This window comes from Dysidea avara, chromosome 1 (assembly GCF_963678975.1).
Source record: "Dysidea avara chromosome 1, odDysAvar1.4, whole genome shotgun sequence".
NCBI classification, from domain to species: Eukaryota; Metazoa; Porifera; class Demospongiae; order Dictyoceratida; family Dysideidae; genus Dysidea; species Dysidea avara.
In genome coordinates, this window is record NC_089272.1 from 24,269,013 (window position 1) to 24,288,857 (window position 19,845).

The 19,845-nt window shown below is 38.6% G+C and overlaps 1 protein-coding gene across 1 annotated transcript in view; it reads left to right on the forward strand.

Moving 5' to 3' along the window:
- The window catches only part of LOC136237452 (uncharacterized), a 326,109-nt gene that overhangs the window by 227,980 nt on the left and 78,284 nt on the right, over window positions 1–19,845 (forward strand). The window contains exons 12-13 of the mRNA XM_066027675.1: window positions 14,870–14,936; window positions 16,292–16,399. Coding sequence (XP_065883747.1) covers window positions 14,870–14,936; window positions 16,292–16,399 — 175 coding nt within the window. The remainder of the gene's footprint in view (window positions 1–14,869; window positions 14,937–16,291; window positions 16,400–19,845) is intronic.

Consider the following 19,845-nt stretch of genomic DNA (forward strand, 5'->3'; position numbering starts at 1 on the left):
GCATCGACTGTTTTATTATTGTAAGTCAACCTTATTCTGTGGCATGCATTTTTGCTTACACTACTTACAGTACGACAGTTATTCTGCCTATTATGCTAGCATTATGCTTGATGCTTTCAGGCACCTATTATACTCAAAATTATGCCGGCATAATAGGCTGGTACCTATATACGGAGGCCGGTAACTATGAATAATACCCAGTGAGAATGTACGAATGGCATAGAATAACTTGTGCGTATAAGCCAAGTAATAATAAACAATTAGATTAACTATGAGATGAGTATTATTGTGTGTTATCATTGTTATACAACTACATAACACTCAGTCACAATGAAACAATGAGTGTTCATACACAACAGTCATTCATCATGCCAGAACAACAGTCACAACAAGGCAACATTTACTGTGTAAGCAATTGGTCACAGCAATATCGATTCCACTAAATATCGGTCCCAAACAAATGAAACCTTCATACACAACAGACTAGCAAAAACTTTGGTCATACCAGGCACGATAATCGTACAAACAAATGCTACATTAGTACACTGTAGCCACAAAAACATTCTCAACAGACAACTTCTGTAACACCAACCCCACAAATTGTGAACACACAGCAACAACACAGGCCGTAACAAGCACAATATGTGTACACAACAATTATCAGTCGCAACAAACTCAACATTCATATGTAAACAGCGCAACATTCATACAAAACCGACATTCATACACAACAAACACTGGTCACCAAAATATTGGTCGCAGCAATCTCAACATCCATACACAACCGACATGCATATGCCGCAAAATTGAACATACATACACAATCGGCATTCGTACACAACAAACACTGACCATGACAAATATTGGTCGCAACAAATATTGGTCGCAACAAACTCAACATTCATGCACAACAGACATTCATACACAACAGACATTCAAATGCAGCAAACATTGATCGCAGCAAACATTGATCGCAACAAACGCAACATTCATACACAATAGACATTCATACACAACGAACACTAATCGCAACAAATATCGGTCGCAACAATTTCAACATTCATACACAACAGACATTCATATGCAGCAAACATTGAGCGCAACAAACGGAACATTTATACAAAGCGGACATGTATACACAACAGACATTCATACACAACAAACACTGATCACAACAAAAATAAGTCGCAAAAACTACTGGTCGCCACAACTATCAGTTGCAGCAAACTCAATATTCATACACAACATCCATTTGCAGCAAACATTGATTACAACAAACTGAACATTAATTCACAATAGACATTGATACGTAGCAAACATTGATCGCAACAAAAGTAACATTCATACACAACAGATATTCATACACAATGAACACTAATCGCAACAAATATTGGTTTCAATATATATTGGTCGCAACAAACTCAACATTCATACACAACAGACATTCATATGCAGCAAACATTGATCGCAACAAACTGAACATCGATACACAATGGACATTTATACACAACAAACATTCATACACAACAAACACTGATCGCAACAAATATCGGTTGCAAAAAATATTGGTTGCCTCAAAGCAAATTCAACATTCATACACCACATCGATACACAGCAAACATTGATTGCAACAAACTGAACATTCATTTACAATAGACATGGATACGCGCAAACATTGGTCGCAACAAACGCAACTTTCATACACAACAGATATTCATACACAACAGATATTCATACACAACAAACACTGATCACAACAAATATCGGTTGCAGCAAATATCGGTCACAACAAACTCAACATTCATACATGGCAAACATTCATATGCAGCAAACATTGATCGCAACAAACTGAACATTGTTCACAACAAACATTTGTATGCAGCAAACATTGAACACAACAAACTGCACATGCATACGCAACAGACATTCATATGCAACAACACTGAGCGCGACAAATGCAACATCCATACGCAACAGATGTTCATATGCAGCAAACTTTGATTGCAACAAACACAACATTCACACACCACAGACATTCTTATGCAACAATCATTGCACGCAACAAGTATCGGTCACAATAAATGTAACATTCATGCACAACAGGCGTACATACACAACAATTGTTTGTAATGAAACATCGGCAACAACAAGCATGCCATTCATACACAAAGAATGCTGCATTAATGCACAAAAGGCATGTACCCACAACAACATTAACAACAGACATATTCTGTGACACCAAAACCACAAATTACAGACAGCAATAACAATGGCTGCAGCGAGCACAACATTCATACACAACTAATACTACATTAATACACTACAAGTAAGTACATTAACAACAGTCATGTTTTGTAACAAGGACACCACATAACTATGAACAGCCATGACAATGTGTACAGATACAACATATCAGATGCTTAAAAACCTCAATGTCCCACCTTGATTTCAAAGAGAAAAAACACAAAATAAATGCAGTAAAGCTTGAATAGGTACTTTGAGGCATAATTGATTAACAAGTGTTCAACTCTACAATTCAACAATCTCTGTAGAGATGCCATAATCACTTTTCCATCTGCAGTATTGATGGGAACAATAACAAACATGTGGATCTCACTTCTTGAAAGTGGTAAGGGCTTCCAAATGTGCAATCCAGGTTAAACTTGGGAGGCAGTTGTAGTGCGAGTGTTGCACAATGAGAAATTATAGAATAAATTTTGTAATGGGTTACCTGTACAACGAACATGTGTGTATTCTTTGGGTGACAAGCAACTATAATTATGATAAATTGACATCATGGCAGTGACAATTATACATGCACTATGGTTTGTGATCCAATGGGTAGGGAACAATGTTATATGGATGATTACTTGATGGTGCTATCATCTTGAACATTAACTTTGTTTAAAGGTATTTAAACTACATTTAATGTTGATTACTTGACTGACCTTCAGCATGTCCAGGACGATACAGCACTGGTAGCTCTTCACCCCCCACCAACTGGTGTTAGTGGTGGTGGTTTGGTAAATGTACCTGGTCCCGGTTGCCATGTTTGGTTAAAAATATATATTAGTTTTTCTGTCCTAATATTTTTGGGGTCAATTGCCTACAAGGTCTTATATTTACTTTCCAGGTGTGTTGATACTTGGGCAGGGAAGGAATTTGGTGCCCAGAAGCATTCTACTCACCAAATTCCTTCCTTTAAGCCACAGAAAGGGGGAGGGGGCTCGTGAGGTACGAGGGCAACCTTTCACCCAAGTATTTGGATTCCTGTGTATTAGCCCAACCTGTGGTCTGGTGGGTAAGAATGGTGCTCAATGTATACTATGTATGTTAATAAGTAACAACTGAACATATGTCAACATCTATACAAATGAGTAACAAACTCTGCCATGTACATGGTTAAAGTGTTTATGCACAAAGTTGTCCCTACCGCATCACTAATGACCTGTTGCAATAATCTTGGACATTTTTGCTAGTTCGTTGGGAGGTGGTCTGTTTTACCATTGAAATGCGTTGTTTCTCCAGTTACCAAGCATTTGTATATGAGCATCTGGAATTTTTGCTAGAGATGTGGAGGTTGCTGCCCCTATGTGGAGCTATGTGTATTGTAGCAATGCTTGTTTAGATTGAGTTCATCCAGTAAAGATTGAGTTGTGCACAAAACATAGCTCTAGTCCAACCTTTTCCTTCCTTTGTGATGAAGAATGGACCTGGCTGGCTGCTGCTCCTCACCAGGTATGAGAGAACTGCCTTTATTGGGAAGATTGCACTATTGGTGGCACCCATGTACACTCTAACACCCTGTTTGAATGGGTCTGTTTTGAACTGTTTTAGGAACAGTTGTAGTAGCCGGGGATTTTCCTGTTATCGACTGCAATATCACTAAGCAATAAGTGGCAAGATGGGTCGTATGAGCCTTCTGAGGGATTGTAAACTCACTGAGCCTTAAGAACCAAAAAGGGGCAAGGAAACACATAGCCCAGAGTATATTGTCATAAGAGGGTGTCTTCTTTGACAGATGGGTTTTGATGTTGTCAAGCAACTGGGTAGTGATTGGTAGATGAGTTTTAGTGGAGTGTGTACCTGCTTGGTGCTTTTTGATTCCCCTTAAAATGAGTTGAAGCCGAGGGATAATTTAGCGATTAAAGTGGTTGTGTAATCCCTTGCAGATGTGCATGTGTCTGACAGCTGATAAATGCACCTTAATGGTTCCTTGTGAGATTTTAGAAGGAGCCAGGTGTGTAACGAATAGTATTAGAGTGCATTCAGATGTTGGGATTGGCTTAATCCTTGTCATCTTGCAGAAGTTCAGGTATCTTCTTCTGCCTGCTGCATAGGTATTCCTGTTTGATTTGGCCAGGCTGATTATGTAGTAGCTTCTGGGATTTGCTAAGTAGTTTTTTGAGGTGAGCATTCCTCAAAGAGGATGGTGGATCTGTGGATGATACAATCCATTATTACAGTGTGATTTACAAATAGCCTGGTGTGGTATTGTGGTTCTATTTATTTATTCCTTTTTACAACAAAACTATATGATTGACTACATGAACAACAACTGTATGCAAGCATATGACCAACTATAATGTGCATGTCATGTTAAATAAATTCTTAAAATGCTTTTATTAGTTCCTTGTGTGAGAGTGAAGTCTGTTTATGGTGTGCTTGAAATGGCACAGAAAGGAGGGGGAAGTCCAGTCCCGCTTTTGAGGAGATATAAGCTTCAAGAATGACATTGGGATAGATTGCAGGGACACTGAAGGTTATGGGGATTCATCTGTTGGATCTGTTTCTTGAGAGTTGGTCTGCAATAGTGTTTAACACACCCAGAATATGGCAAGCTGAAATTTTAATATCAAAATGAGCTGAGAAGAACCAAAGACATTGTAAAAGATGCATGACCATTAACTCCTTAGAGGAGCCTTTGGTAATTGAATCCACAACACTGCTGTTGTCACACTTGAATTCTACTCTGCTACCAGAAAATAGTGGTCCCACTTACCACAGCTTAAAACAATAGGTACTAGCTCCTTTTCCATTATGTCCATCCGTGCCCATTCTTTCGACCAAGCCAACTGCATCCATTGGGATCCAAAAACTGCTCCACAACCCCAGAGCCCTTATGCATCTGTGACGATTATGTACTCTGGGATAAAGCCGTTAATGAAACTAAGCCTATTCCAGTGGGTGGCAAAGATATGCCACCACCTAAGGTCTGAGCAGAAGCCACTAGTGAGATGTGTGAAATGAGATAGTTTGTGAACGCAGACTGCTGCCGCATACATTCTGGAAATGAAAGTTCTCCTAGTATAACCACCTTGGTGGCGTGCTGCAGATGGCCTACTAAAGACAGAATCTCTCTTTTTGTAGCCTTTTTTTGGAACAGCCAGGATGCAACTTGATTGTGGATTTGTTTAAGTTTGTCTTCTGGTAAGCGAGTCTGCATGATTTGAGTGTCTAAGGTGATCCTAGAAAGGCAAACAGTGGGAAGGTCCCTCAATCTTCTGGAAAGCAAGACGTATCCTTAGCATGAAGCAGGTGTCCTTGATCATCTGGAGGTTATTGGCACACACAGGGGAATATTATGGGCCTATAGTGAGGAAATCATCCAGGTAATGCATAACCGGTGTCACCTGCTGTTGCTCAATGATCCATGACAGCAGGTCAGCCAGGACGTTAAACAGCTTAGGCGCAGACCTGAGCCCAAAGGATAAGTAAGTGTCAATGAAAATTTGTTTATTCCATCTCATTGGCAGAAGGTCGCGATTGGCTGGGTGAACTGGCAGTAGGCGGAAGGCACTTTTGATGCTGATTTTGCCATCAACATGCCATGGCCAGTACGTGTACTAATTTATAATCTTTGGCTGAATCTACTGTGATGTACTTTAATAAGCATAGTTCCTTTGGGATCCCCCATCGACACTGCCACTAGCTGGATATGAGAGGTCAACAATTAATCTCCACTTGTTTGGTTGATGGTGTTTTAGGGATGACCCTGAACCAACTGACATATGCATGTGGAACTAACATCTTTTGGAATGGACTGACAACGCATCTGAGAGCAATCTCTTCAGCCAAGTATTTCTCAACTATTTCTGGGTGTTGAAGTGCACAACTTAAGTTTCGCTTGGCAGACTTCAAAGGATTTGGTTGTTGCTTGAAGCCAATGTGAAACCCCTTTGTGATTCGAGAAAGAAGTTAGCCAACAGCCTATTAGGATGATCTGCCAGTGACTTTTACCAATTGCTTACATTCAATGGTGATGTAATAGTCCTGGCTGTGGGTGGTACTTTGACATCGGCTGATTGATTGTCTAAGTTAGATGTCCAAGCTAAGATCCAATCATCATAATAGCCCATTTTCATGCAATGAATAAGGAATGTCACGGTTGGTAATTGGTATTGTGTAACATCCTGTACCCTTCAGGAGGCCCTAAAATATATTGATTCCTATGGGACTCGAAACTTTGAGCACTCTAGGTGCACAAACTTTACCGTTTTTCTCTATTAAAAGAAGGAATATTAATAAAGCAATTCATAGGCGTGTTGCTGGTCGTAGCGATGGGATATTACACAAGCCAGAACAACGTGATCTTTGTGTAGGCTGTGCATGCTATTTATAGTTGCTTGTAAGTACAGTATTTCTAGCGTTGGTAGCATTTATCATGGAGCAAGCGTCATGTAATAACAAACCTGGCACGAGCTCAGGACTTCAGGTGAAGCTTATTGCAGCTAATGTTCCAGGAGCTGAGCTAGCAGAACCATTTGAAATTCATGGTGTCCCAGCTTTAAAGAGATGGCTTTTGTGTTGTGGCATTAAACCAGCTTCAAGTTGGAGAAAGCCTCAGTTGATCAAATGGTAATATTTAACGCACAAAATTGTACACACCAAAATCAACAATGAAGGTGTAAATATGCATCATGGAATGAATTCACAATGTTGATGCAGTTGTCTTGTATACTGTGCTAGGATCCATGAAGCTCAGGATGAGGGTTTAGATGTAGTGGGTGTTGATGACTCATACCTGTATAAAAAGATGCAACAGCTAAACAACAGTGGAGTGTACACAGAACCACCTGACCTTCCTTCATGTGCTCCGGTTTCTGGTTTGGAGGTAATAACTGAAGCCAATGTTAATGAAGTCAGTCAAAAACTTCCTTGTGTTGCCTCTGGTGTGGTCTACTCATACCTTGGCAATGAAACCTGCCAAGATGATGGAAGAAGTATATTTAGGGCACTAACCAGAGGTTACATACAGTGGTCTTCTGGTTGTATCCAAATGATGTCCGTAAACTTGCAGCACCCAATCAATTCCCACATTGAGTCCACCATGAGACCTTCTATGAAAGCTGGGAGTTATCATGTATGGATAATGCTGGGAGAAAATTATTTAGGTTATGCCCATGTTTTACGTGCAACTTGTGGATGTGCAGCAGGGTACGTTTTAGAACTGATACATGCACACCCTACATAACACATACAAAAAAGAAGTAAAATGATGTATAAAACTACACCAAAGACTCCCATGTGTTAAGTTTCTATGCACATTATTTTGTTATTTCAGGTTGTCAGCTAGCTGCACTCATGTATCAGCCTTGCTTCATGCATTGGAATTTCTTACCATGCCACGATTTCAACTTCATCCGCCAAATAAATCACTTTATTTTTTCTTCCCTTGATGATGATACACCCATTACATCCCTTCCGTGCCAGTGGAAACCACCTAAAAAGAGGAAAGAAAGCACATTGCCAATTGCACAGGCACAGTTTGAAAAACAAACTTACGGGAAAACAAAGATGCGAAAGTTAGCTCTTTTGAATGATTTTGATCCCTGGCCAGTACAATACAGAGGTACTGCAAAAAACAATCTTCTGACTTTATTGGAGAAAATTAGCGGTAGGCACCAGCCTATTATGCTTTTAATTTTGCCTATTATGCTATGCTGCAGTGCTCACAATTTTTGCCTATTATGCTCATAATTATGCTCAAAAATTTTGCCACAGTTCCATTGTTTTGTTACTTTCTATGGATAGTAATAAACTTTGGCTTATGAACAACTGGTTAAATGTTAAAAGTGCTTGTTGTGAATTCAGAATTTGGCTGCATTGTAAACTATAATAACAGTCGTGTCAGATAATTACTTAATGCCATATAAGTGGCATCGACTGTTTTATTATTGTAAGTCAACCTTATACTGTGGCATGCATTTTTGCTTACACTACTTACAGTACGACAGTTATTCTGCCTATTATGCTAGCATTATGCTTGATGCTTTCAGGCACCTATTATGCTCAAAATTATGCCGGCATAATATAGGCTGGTGCCTAATCAACAGTAATCATCTGTGCATATCGCTATTATCTGATGAGTGTTTTCAAACTCGCAATGGTTCAGAGCCAACCGATCTACAGCTTCCTGACAAAGACTCCTTGCAAGCAATGGTTGAAGCATTTAAAGCAACTTTGTCAATCTCTGCTGAAAAAATCCAAGAATTTGAATGCAACACTAGACAACAGCGTACATCATCATTGTGGTATGATGCCAGGAGATACCGTTTAACTGCATCTCTGTAGGCACCAGCCTATTATGCTGGCATAATTTTTGAGCATAATAAGTGCCTGAAAGCATCAAGCATAATACTAGCATAATAGGCAGAATAATTATGTCATACTGTAAGCAAAAATGCATGCCACTGAAAAAGGTGGACAGAACAGTTGATGCCGCAGTGAAGCATAGTTATTTGACATGACTATTATTATAGTATTCAATGCAGCCAAATTCTTATGCACAACAAGCATTAACTTTTACATTTAACCAGTTATTCATAAGCAAAAGTTTATCATTATCCATTAGAAAGTAACAAAACATGGGAACTGTAGACATAATTATGAGCATAATAGGCAAAAATTTTGAGCCCTGCAGCATAGCATAATAGGCAAAATTAAAAGCATAATAGGCTGGTGCCTACATCTCTGTTTGGATCAGTTCTACATAGAAAACCCAAGACTCCTCCAGATACGTAGCTTGGAAAAAAGGATTCTATAACCGCAGCAATTTTCATCACCAGCAACTGATTGGGGTATTACTCATGAAGCTGTTGCCTGGCAGAAATATACTGAATATATGCACAACCATGGTCAGATTGAGTTGTCAGTTGTATCATGTGGTTTTCATATTAGCCAATCCCACCCATATCTAGGAGTTTCGCCGCATGGTGCAGTGTATGACCCATGTAATTTAGACCAGCCATTTGGGTTCTTGGAAATTAAATGTCCATATACTGCTTGTAATGTAGCACCTGTAGAAGCATGTACCTTTCCTGGCTTCTTTTGTACTACAGTGAGGAAAGCAGATGGAAAAGAATCAGTGGTTCTTCAAACAAGCCATTCTTACTATGCACAGGTCCAAGGACAAATGGCCATAGGGGAAGACCATGGTGTGACTTCGTTGTATATACCACAGTTGGGATCAGTGTACAAAGGGTCCATTTTGATGCTGAATTCTGGCATAATTCTCTTTTGCCAAAACTGATAGAATTCTATGACAATTGCATTGGACCGAAGATTGTCAGTCCAGTCTGCAATTTGGGTTTACCCTGAAAAAAAGATGGTCACAAACAATAAAAACAGAACTGCCATTACAAAATTTACATGTTTGCATGAAGACAATACAGCCAATAATTTCAACCTTGACAATGACAACAACAACAACAGCAACATCGAATGTGACAACAAAGGCTATACCAGCAGTACCAACAACTCTGATAATACCACCGCCAGCAACAGTGACATTAACCAGCAATTGCAACCACAGCGATTTCAATGACAACTACAACAATAACAACCATACTTACAGGAACATTTACCAATTCTTGATTTCATACATACATTACATGCTAAGACAAAGGTTCTATAGGGTATTATAATTAATTTAGGATTATACATAATTATTAGAAATTTAATACACATACATATTGGATAATGTCAATCACTATTATTGTAAGTTTCTGAAGATTCACTAGATTCTGAATATTCACCATCTGAATCATCACTCAACTGACCCCAATATTCTTCAATATCACTATCAAATAGATGGGGTGGTGGTGGAACAAGTGAAGGGTGAAAGTTAGACAGAAATGCACACACAGACACACACACACAATTTGGTTTATTATATGGTTTATGTTGACAGGAACACTACCCTTAAGAATAGCATAGTTTTTAGCTTTCCGATAGCCCTCTCCACATGTATCCGCAGAGAAGCAATTTTTCTACTGTCTTGCACTTGCCCTGCAGTAAGTTGTATTCTTCCTTTCATAAAATAATGGAGGCAAGTTTAAATTGACATTTATCTCTTGGAGCATGTCTTTAATTGTTAAGCCTCTGTCTGCCATTATAGATCTGCCTGGTTTATCTTTGAGTGTTTCAAGAAAGCCAAAGGAGCTGGTTAACTGTACATCTGTAATGGACCCTACAAACATTGAAGATATAAAGCTGATGGCACCATTAGGAGTACATGCAACCAAAATTTTCACTGCATTTTGATGTTTGTATTGGCTCCAAATTGAGGACTGCATAAACAAATCTGATGGTGTGTCAATAAAAACTTCACTCCTGTCAATTATGACGTATGTGCTGGGATATGACATTCAGAAAGAATATGCTAAGGTTCCCATCACTTGCTCTACAGTTGGTGACCAATCCACCTCTTTAAAATGGTGGTACAAAAAACACACCCATGTTGTAAAGTACCAAGACACTGAGCTTGTGGGTATACCAAATCTAAAAGCCAGGTCTTTTAACTTAAGGTTTAGTCTCAACTCAACTAATGTTAAAAAAAGCTGGTTAATAGGGCTCAATTTGCATTCATAATTCCGTTGGCCAGTGAGTTGTTCTTTTGCACCCCAATAATTTAGGTCATTTTCAACTCGACCCAGAAACTCATAAAAAGCTTAAAAAAAACCTCATAGGAGATAAATCCTGTGTAGAATCAAAACAAATTGTCATCATGCTGGATTTGCTTGATTCGAAAATGTTCAGGATTTTGTTTCTGAGACTTTAAAACTCTGTTTTCTGCTTGAAGTACTTCAATCGTAGCCAACAAGGCTGTGATCACCAACATCTCTACATTTGATGTACCAGCTTCCAATGAAGATGCAGATGCAATCAGAGATGAAATATCAGATGTCACACCGAAGTAGACTGGATATCAGATAATCCATCACCACTCTCATCTGGCAACTCATGCACTTTGTAATCAATGTAGAATTGTTCACTTGTCATAACAGTGAGTAAAAACTCTTCTGGTACTGTGTCTGCAAGTGTTGGAACAGTATCAGATGCAGTGCTATTAGTAGAAAGCTCTTTTCTACTTCCTCTAGCCTTTGCTCTCTTTGCCATTGGTAGTTTCATTTTAATAGGAGATGAAAACCGTTTGCCCAAGTTTAGTTGTGGCTCTTTGCTGGTATCCCCACCTGGAAAATGTCGAGAGCATATACAAGAATGAGGTGTAAGTTGTTCTTGAGTCATTTCTAACAGTTGAAGCCAGCATTTCCGTTGTACTGCAATTGTTGTGAATCGATGAAACGAACAGTCTGGGTCCTTTTGTAAATTATTGCCACACACAACACAATGCTGGCCAGGCATCACGTAATGCAAGAACACAAATCAATACGAATACAAACAACTAATAAAACTTACACAGCCAACACGAAATCGCATCGTTCTGGCTACTGGAATGTCCCATCGCTGCCATTCAAAGATAAACAACACGTCCATTAATCGCTTTATCAATATTTGTTCTTATAATTAAGAAAAACGGTTCAGTTTGAGCACCCGGAATACTAAACGTTTTGAGTCCCATAGTGTTCAATACATTTTAGGGCCTCCTGAAGGACACCGGATGTTGCACAATCCATGTTAATTGGTGTTCATTAATATTCCGCAAATACTTTAGCTTGTGTGGAAATGGACTATTGTAATGCAGGTCTGTAGTGTGCACACCAATAATGTGCTGCTCTGTCACTGCTATATAACTGCTTTAGACTCTATTTCACGTTACACTCAAATTACTTACCTCATCCACGGCTGTTTCTGCTGTAGGCTCGGCTAAAGCGGCTGGTTTTCTTACGATAATACTAGCGCCATGGCAACCATGCGTCCTCACGCGACTAAATAATCACGCTTGTTAAATCACTGCACGTGAACAATGCATAGCGATTGGACAAACCCAATTTTGAGCATATGTCATATTGTGCTTAAAGACGTGGAGTATATGAGATTTATTACCCACCCAAAACAGCCTAAATAGAGTCTAAGGAGTGTTTATTACAATTAAGGCTATAATCATTGTGGGTGCATGCATATCTATAGTGTTGAGCATGGTAATGGGCTGTAACACATCTAAGTGGGAAGCGGGCCGGCTAGATGCTGGTTATATGTTACTATACTATTACTCCTTTGTGATTCTTGTCCTGAGCTCTAGGATTGTGTATACATCTGTAGCATACATGTTCATAGTGGCATTTAGCCCAGGAACATCCATTTAGGCTGTCATTCCAGTCTAGGCAGATTGGTTGTCTGTTTGAGAAAGATTGATTTTGATGCAGTGATTGTTGAGGAAGGTTCAGGTTGGATGGGTTGTAAGGGACACGTCCTCTGTGGTTGGCCATTCTGAATAACTTTTTCTAGGAAAGTCATATTCCAAATGGTGACATCTATAGTGGACCACTGTTTGGTGTGAGTAGCTGATGCTTTCAGATGAAAGCGGCAGTCATAAATTATCCACTAGCCTTTGCGACAGTCCTGTGATGCCCCTATTATGATGCTTTGGTAAGAAATGATGTCAGCAACACGTCAGATACCACAGGCAGATGCTTACAGGATCCAGTGCGTTGGTCATCTGTATTGAGGTCAACAGAGTCTAGATAGTTTGGCAAAAGCTCTGCCATCTCTACAAATAGTCCATCCTCTACACACTTCACTAGCCTGAATGGCACAGGAGGGAGGCCATTGCTGAATAACACTGGTGGGTGTAACTTCTCAGTTGGGAATAACACATCAGAGTCGTCGCTGTCAATGCTGACAAGGTCATCTTAATTAGAATGTGGTTCCAGCTGCTGGATATGGGAAAAGTGACTGCCATTCTGTAGCTCGGCTATGCAATACACAGACAGTGAGGAAGGGGAATATGCTGGTATAGGCATACTACTTGCTTTTTACATGTTGTCTATATATATATGATGGTAGTCACTGTTTGAATGGTCCTACACTGCATTATAAAATACTTAAGTATGGTGTAGGCATGGTGTGCAATATCTAGAAGCTAGGGATGCATTATATCAAAGCTTGGGCCTGGAGTGCATTATATAGAAGCTTGGGCAAGGTGTGCAAATACTACACGTACAATATTAATTGCAACAATACAATACATACTGTATACTATAGCTTACCAAAATCCTTGTTCTCAGCATCTTTGTCATTGGTGCTGTTCTGGGAGTCCGTGATGGGCAGAGTGCTGGTGCCCCAATGCGTTGCTTGGCTTGGATGATTACCTGGCACATGAATGCTTGATCGTCTCATATCTGGGGCTGCGTCCTTAGACTCTGGCATGGCCTTTACCATCACAGAAACTATGTCTGGGATATCAGCTTCTATTAAGGGGCGAGCCTCAGTCTTTGATCGTTTCTCACGCGGACCTCCACTGCTGTCAGTCTGTATTCTCTTCTTGCCTATCGATGCAGTAGATTCCTTGGCAGTGCAGTTGGCCTTTTTTCCGTTCCTGCCTGCCACAGTGATAGACAGATCCTTTAACACTTTGCCTTGCGATCCGGTTTTTGCTGGGGCTCTCAGAGCTGGAGTTGTCTACTTCTGCATTGTGGTTACACTCTTTGCAGCCAGCCTCCGCAATTGCAGTGTGGACTTCTTGCTTTCAACTTCAGAGGCATAACACTTGACAGTCACTTGTGAAGTGACTGTCGCCATGTGCTACGGCGCATGTGCTAGTGGTTTACCCGGTAGGCATAAAAATTATTGATTTTATTTTCATGAAAAATTGTTAATAACTCCATGACTGTTTATGATTTTATTCAATCAAAAATTGCTAACAAGATTTTCCTTTATAGCACACTTATGTGTACCTATTGCGAGGCAATCTAATTACATGTTTGCATTTATGAGAAGTTTTGTAAGTGTGCAAAAGGAAAAAGAAAAAAAAAAGGAGAAATTAATCCATGAAAACTCATATATCAGGAATGCTTGGAGAGAGTTTGTTCAAATTTGGTAAGTGGACCACTGAAAATGGAGAGCATTTTCATATAAAATTGTTTGGCTTTGTAAAGGCAGGTACATATATATGCATGAAATTTGTGTTATTGTTTTTCCTGTCAATAACATACTGGTGTGGTGCATTGGTTGCTTGGGTCACACAACACACTAATGTGTGTCTCGATAATTCATCCCAGCCATTGTACTGTTTCCCATTCATTCAGACAAGTGAAAAGCTGTGGGTATCCATTTCAAAGTATAAATTATTGTAATCCATTCATCAGCTTAGCATATTGGTAAATTTATTACATTGTATTGTGATTCTCTGTGGTGGTGCCATGTACAATTTCTTTTGATATGCTTTGAACTAATTAGTGGCCAGACTGAATGGCTAAAAGGAGGTATTCATATAGCCATTTGTATACCAGTTTTCAACTGATTTGTGACACTATGCCGGTCTGTGATCTTCCCACACACCATACTACATTGTTGCACTGTAACCATACCACAAGCACATATCTGTATGTGCTGGTGTGTTCACATACTGTATTGTTTCACTAGCATAATATTTATACATACATATGTTTTTTGTGTTTTTATTCAGCAGAAATTATTGAATGTATCCCAACCCCAGCAAGCTAGTGCAGAATACCAGGAGGATACTTCGCAAGGTTAGCAATAGCAGTTCAGTTTTAGTGTAAAGGCTAATTCCTCACTTTATTGTATAACGCATAATAAAAGTTTCATTACATGCAACCTTTGAGGACAACTCCATAGCACCAGGATTGATACAACTCCAGTAAATTACAGTATATACTGTAATCTGATTAGTTTGGTAACATACAATTGTATGAAGATTGCTTTATGAATTTTCTTTACTGTTCCCACTATAATTCCAAAACTACTCAACCTACTAGGCTAAAACTTTGGTAACCCATTCTTCAGACACTAAAAAGAAATTTGCAAACTGTGGAGTTTTGATGAGACAGTCTTTTTGTTATATATACTAGTAACATATGTATGTACTTCTCAGAGCTTGGTCTTGTTGCATACAGTAGTATTATAAATCAACTTCAGAATGTTTGTGATGCTCAGATCTTCATATCTGAACATCATAACTGTTATCCTAAATACCATTTTAAGGTTATGGTATATTTTAAAATGTGTGGGGAGTAATGCAACTATTTGTACTTGTTTGTTTTTGCTGCAGAATAACAACTATTCTTGGTTATGTGGTCCACGAAAAAAGAGGAAGTTTTACAAAAACGCACTGCCAAAAACCAGACTAGCAGATCACTGAATCCTTATGGTTTCAGTAAAAGAAATCAAACAACTAAAATATCTAGGTACTGGTGAAGCATTTTTAAGGTTACTATTTGAGAACACATTTTATTGCACTTTTTGTAGTTTCTTTGAGCAAAAAATATAAGTTTAAAGACTTGATTCTCCGATACTAGGAAGAGAAATGCCAAAATGCTTCCACATGACCTAATAAATTTAATTTACAGAATCACTATGCCCCAGAAATGTCCATATAGCCTACAGATCTTTCTGCATTTGGCAGCAGAAAGCATGGTAGTGACAGCTGGAGTGTGAGCAATGTATGGGCTGGCTAACCTGTGTTTCTACAATATTTTGTGATGTTTCAGCTGCCTCAAAGCTACACTGTAGCTACACAAAATCAGTAAATACGAAGGGCTTCACATCCACTGTAAACTTTTCAAGCTGTTACATTGGTTTTATGGCCTCTCAAAGAGTATCAATAGACATTCAAAATTTGAATGATTTCCAGTGACTATACTGTAACCTTAAGGAGTTGCACATAATAGTGTTTGTCATTGTGCAAATACTGCTGACAATGTCGGCCTCAAACCACTAACTATTTGACACATAGTGGCCACCTGTGATTCCTGATCATGGACAAAATAAATTTGTGAAATTTGGGTCTTACCTGTGGAAGGGGTACAAGTTTTTTTGTGGCAACATAGCAAATCCATATACATTGCTATACTTTTGCTTTATGCAGAAGGAACCTTTCCTGTACAAAGTACAGGTAGTGGTCCTGTGGAAGATGTGTCAAACTACATTATAGGCACTGGAAACATGGCTAATGCTGGGATACAACCTAATTCAGGTATGTGCTTGTTTGCATGTACAGTAGGCTGCAGAAAAAGTTAACGTTTCGTAATTGTAATTACGCTGTAGTAGCGTAATTACAAAGCGTAATTATGAATTATGCTCTATTGGTAACTATGAGTATATTGTACTTTTTTGCATAATTACGGATTACGGTCAAAATGTAATTACAGTACAAACATGGTAATTACTTAGTAATCACACCGTAATTGCAATTACGAAACGTAAACTTTATTTTGCAACCTACTGTATCTATATATTATGGGCATTCCATATACAGTCTGTTAAATGATTAAGTGTTATACCTCAAGAACCACTTGAGAAATCATACATCAAAATATAAATATCAAGTTGGCAGACATTGGAATCTGGTTATTTCTTGTGGAAACACAGTTTTCAAATCAGTATAGTCCAACTTATTATCTTGAAGTGTACAAACTGCATAGAAGTGGCATTGAAATACACAGAAGTGGCATTCACTTTAATTCTTAAGTGCAATTTCTTAATTGCAATTTAAGAACCTCATATATTCACCTGAGAGAGAGCTTACCAAAGCTTAGTACATCCAAAACTTGAATATGCAACTACACTTTGGAAATTCCCACAAATGACAACTGATAAGATCACTTTATTAAAACTTTACAGCACAAGTGCTGAAGGTCTGTAGGACACCTGGTCCTATATCAAGACACACAGTAGTGTGTCATGCTGCCCGAGAAGCTGGCGCGCAACACCCGTGAGTATATAGACAGGTAGGCCTGAGCCTATTATGCTTTTGAAATTGCCTATTATGCTTTTGAGCATTGCTCCAAAATTTCCGCTATTATGCTCCAATTATGCTCAGTTGTGTACCATTATGCTCCAAATATGGTCATATAAAATTGTGTCTTGACTGCTCTATTAGAATACCTAATGCATCTGTGAACGTTCTATTAGGATATTTCATTATGCGGTGACTGTTCTATTAGAGTATATCGATCTTCAACTAATCTTTTCTTCACAACGTAGCTGTAAATCTGATTTTCACCATGTTTGCACACTATCCCATTCTGCATCATGCAAAATAGGCAGAGTTTCAGCTTCTCACATAACCAATGCACAAAATTTTTGCCTAATATGCTGGCATTATGCTGATGCTTTTGGCTTCCTATTATGCCCCAAATTATGCTGGCATAATCGGCGCAGGCCTATTGACAGGAAGAAAGAAAACACAATTTTCGCACCTCCGTAGCTCTGTGCTTCCTTGATGAAACAAGCCGATTTTTGCTGTGGACATGCCCTCCAACTTCAGTACTCCACATACCAAATTTGAGCAAAATCACATAAAGCGTTCCCGAGATATGTGACTTCAAAAATTGGCTTAGTTTCTTGGTTTTTTCTTATTATTTTTCTTCCTTTTGTCGCACACTTACAAAAACTGCTATAAAACGCGAACGCCATATCCGATTTCCTTGAAATTTGGTACACAGAAAGGGGGGTTTAAAGGCGCATCTCGGTACCAACTTTGGCTGGAATATGATAAACAGGCAAAGAGTTATGAGCGATTATTCACGAAAAATAACACCTATATGTTGTCACGCCTACAGGTAGGGATTTCCAACTAAATTAAAAAGTTTACATTCCTTAAATTCTGTTGTATGGCAAATATTATGCATTCTTTTAAAATAATTTTAGTGCAAACCTCACCTCAATTGGTGGTCCAATCAAGAGATACAAGCAAAAGAAGTTGGTAGAGCAGTGATTTTTGTGTACAACATTTTTAGGGCTTTTCTGTACAATAGCATGGCACCAGGCACAATATCCCAAGTGCCATAACTTTTAACAGGAATCTCTTAATGACATGAAATTTTCACCACGTATCCACTCAATGTAGTAAAATGCATAAGATAAGTAAAACCTTTCTAAAGTGACCGATTCTCTGTAGAATGACCAGTTGTAATATTTAATGGTTGAGTCAGTATTTAGCTAAGAATAATGCATCCTGTCACACAATATCACTAATTAACTATCTCTAAATGTAAGTGGAGTACCTGTATAATTAATACTGCACAGAATATGACCTTTGGCATCACAGGTCATAGTTAACCATTGCTTTGTAAAAGCATGACAATCAGATTGCAGCATACATGATCAGTGATGTTCAGTGCTATGGCAAGGTAAAATTTTTAAGATACTACACTTTATATGCGACACTAAATGTATGGAGAAGACTAATTATTATACAATATGATGACATCACTACTTAATAAAGAACAACATTAAGTTGTTTCTGACAAGAATTACAACCATTGCAGCTACAAAATAATTGACCATAACAGCAGTAGTACATCAGAATGTCACAACAGGTAGTTGAGAAGCTTTACAAGGTATGTATCGTGTACCTAACATTGATTTTTTTTTTAAAGTTATGCATGATGTTGCATGCTATAAGGCTATTCCTAACAACACAACAAACTGCTTACTGTTAAACTATACTTAGACTGATGCGGGTGGTTGTTACACAGGATTCTTAACAGTCCTAGATGGTGGTATACCTTTTTATAAGACATGTTTTCGTTGTAAGTGACCGGAAAACGTCTCTTCACCAAAAAAACGGATTGTAAATTCAAAATCAGTATGTCCACTTTGCCCAGGATGACTTCTTTCAGCCTCACAGGTCACAGAAACTCGCGGAAAACTCGATAACTTTTCAGAACAAGTGGTGCCATAAAATCCCGTACTTTCCCATACATTACGTCGTACAGATTTTTTGTATGGGCTTCCTATAAGGAATTTTAATTTTAGAACTTTGATTTCGCGATCACTTCAGTAGGTCGTCCTTACTTGGGAGCAGCTTTGGGTTCCATCTCCTTTATCAATGACTATACTCAACAACGTGTCAGTGAATGGATTGCTGGGGTATTATTATTATTATTATTATTTGTTTACTGTACAGAAACCTCCATATGGAGTATATAGTACAACAGATTAAATTAAGAATAAATTGTAGTGATTGTACTACAATTTATTCTTAATTTAATCTGTTGTACTATATACTCCATATGGAGGTTTCATCACGTTTGTCATCTTTTGCTAATACCCAGCCTCATGCCTCATATTCTGCATTCACTCATGGATATGTTTCTAAGTGGAACTACTATTTTTGCACCAATTCAGGTATCTCAGCCTTGCTTTCTCCACTTAAATCAGCTGTGTGTAATCATCTACTTCCAAAGTTGGTTCCACATGCTGTTAGTGACATAGAATGGGAGTTGTTTTCCTTTCCTGTGCGCTTAGGTGGTCTTGGGATCTGTAACCCTGTGTCAACTTCTCAGGAATAGTATGGTTTTTCCAGAGCACTTTTGCAGGGCTTTGTTGATTTAGTCTTATCCCAAAATCAGCCTTGCGTTCTGGAGGTGATCCATTATCAGAATGAACTCTTTCGCCATCTCTCTGTCCTTAGAG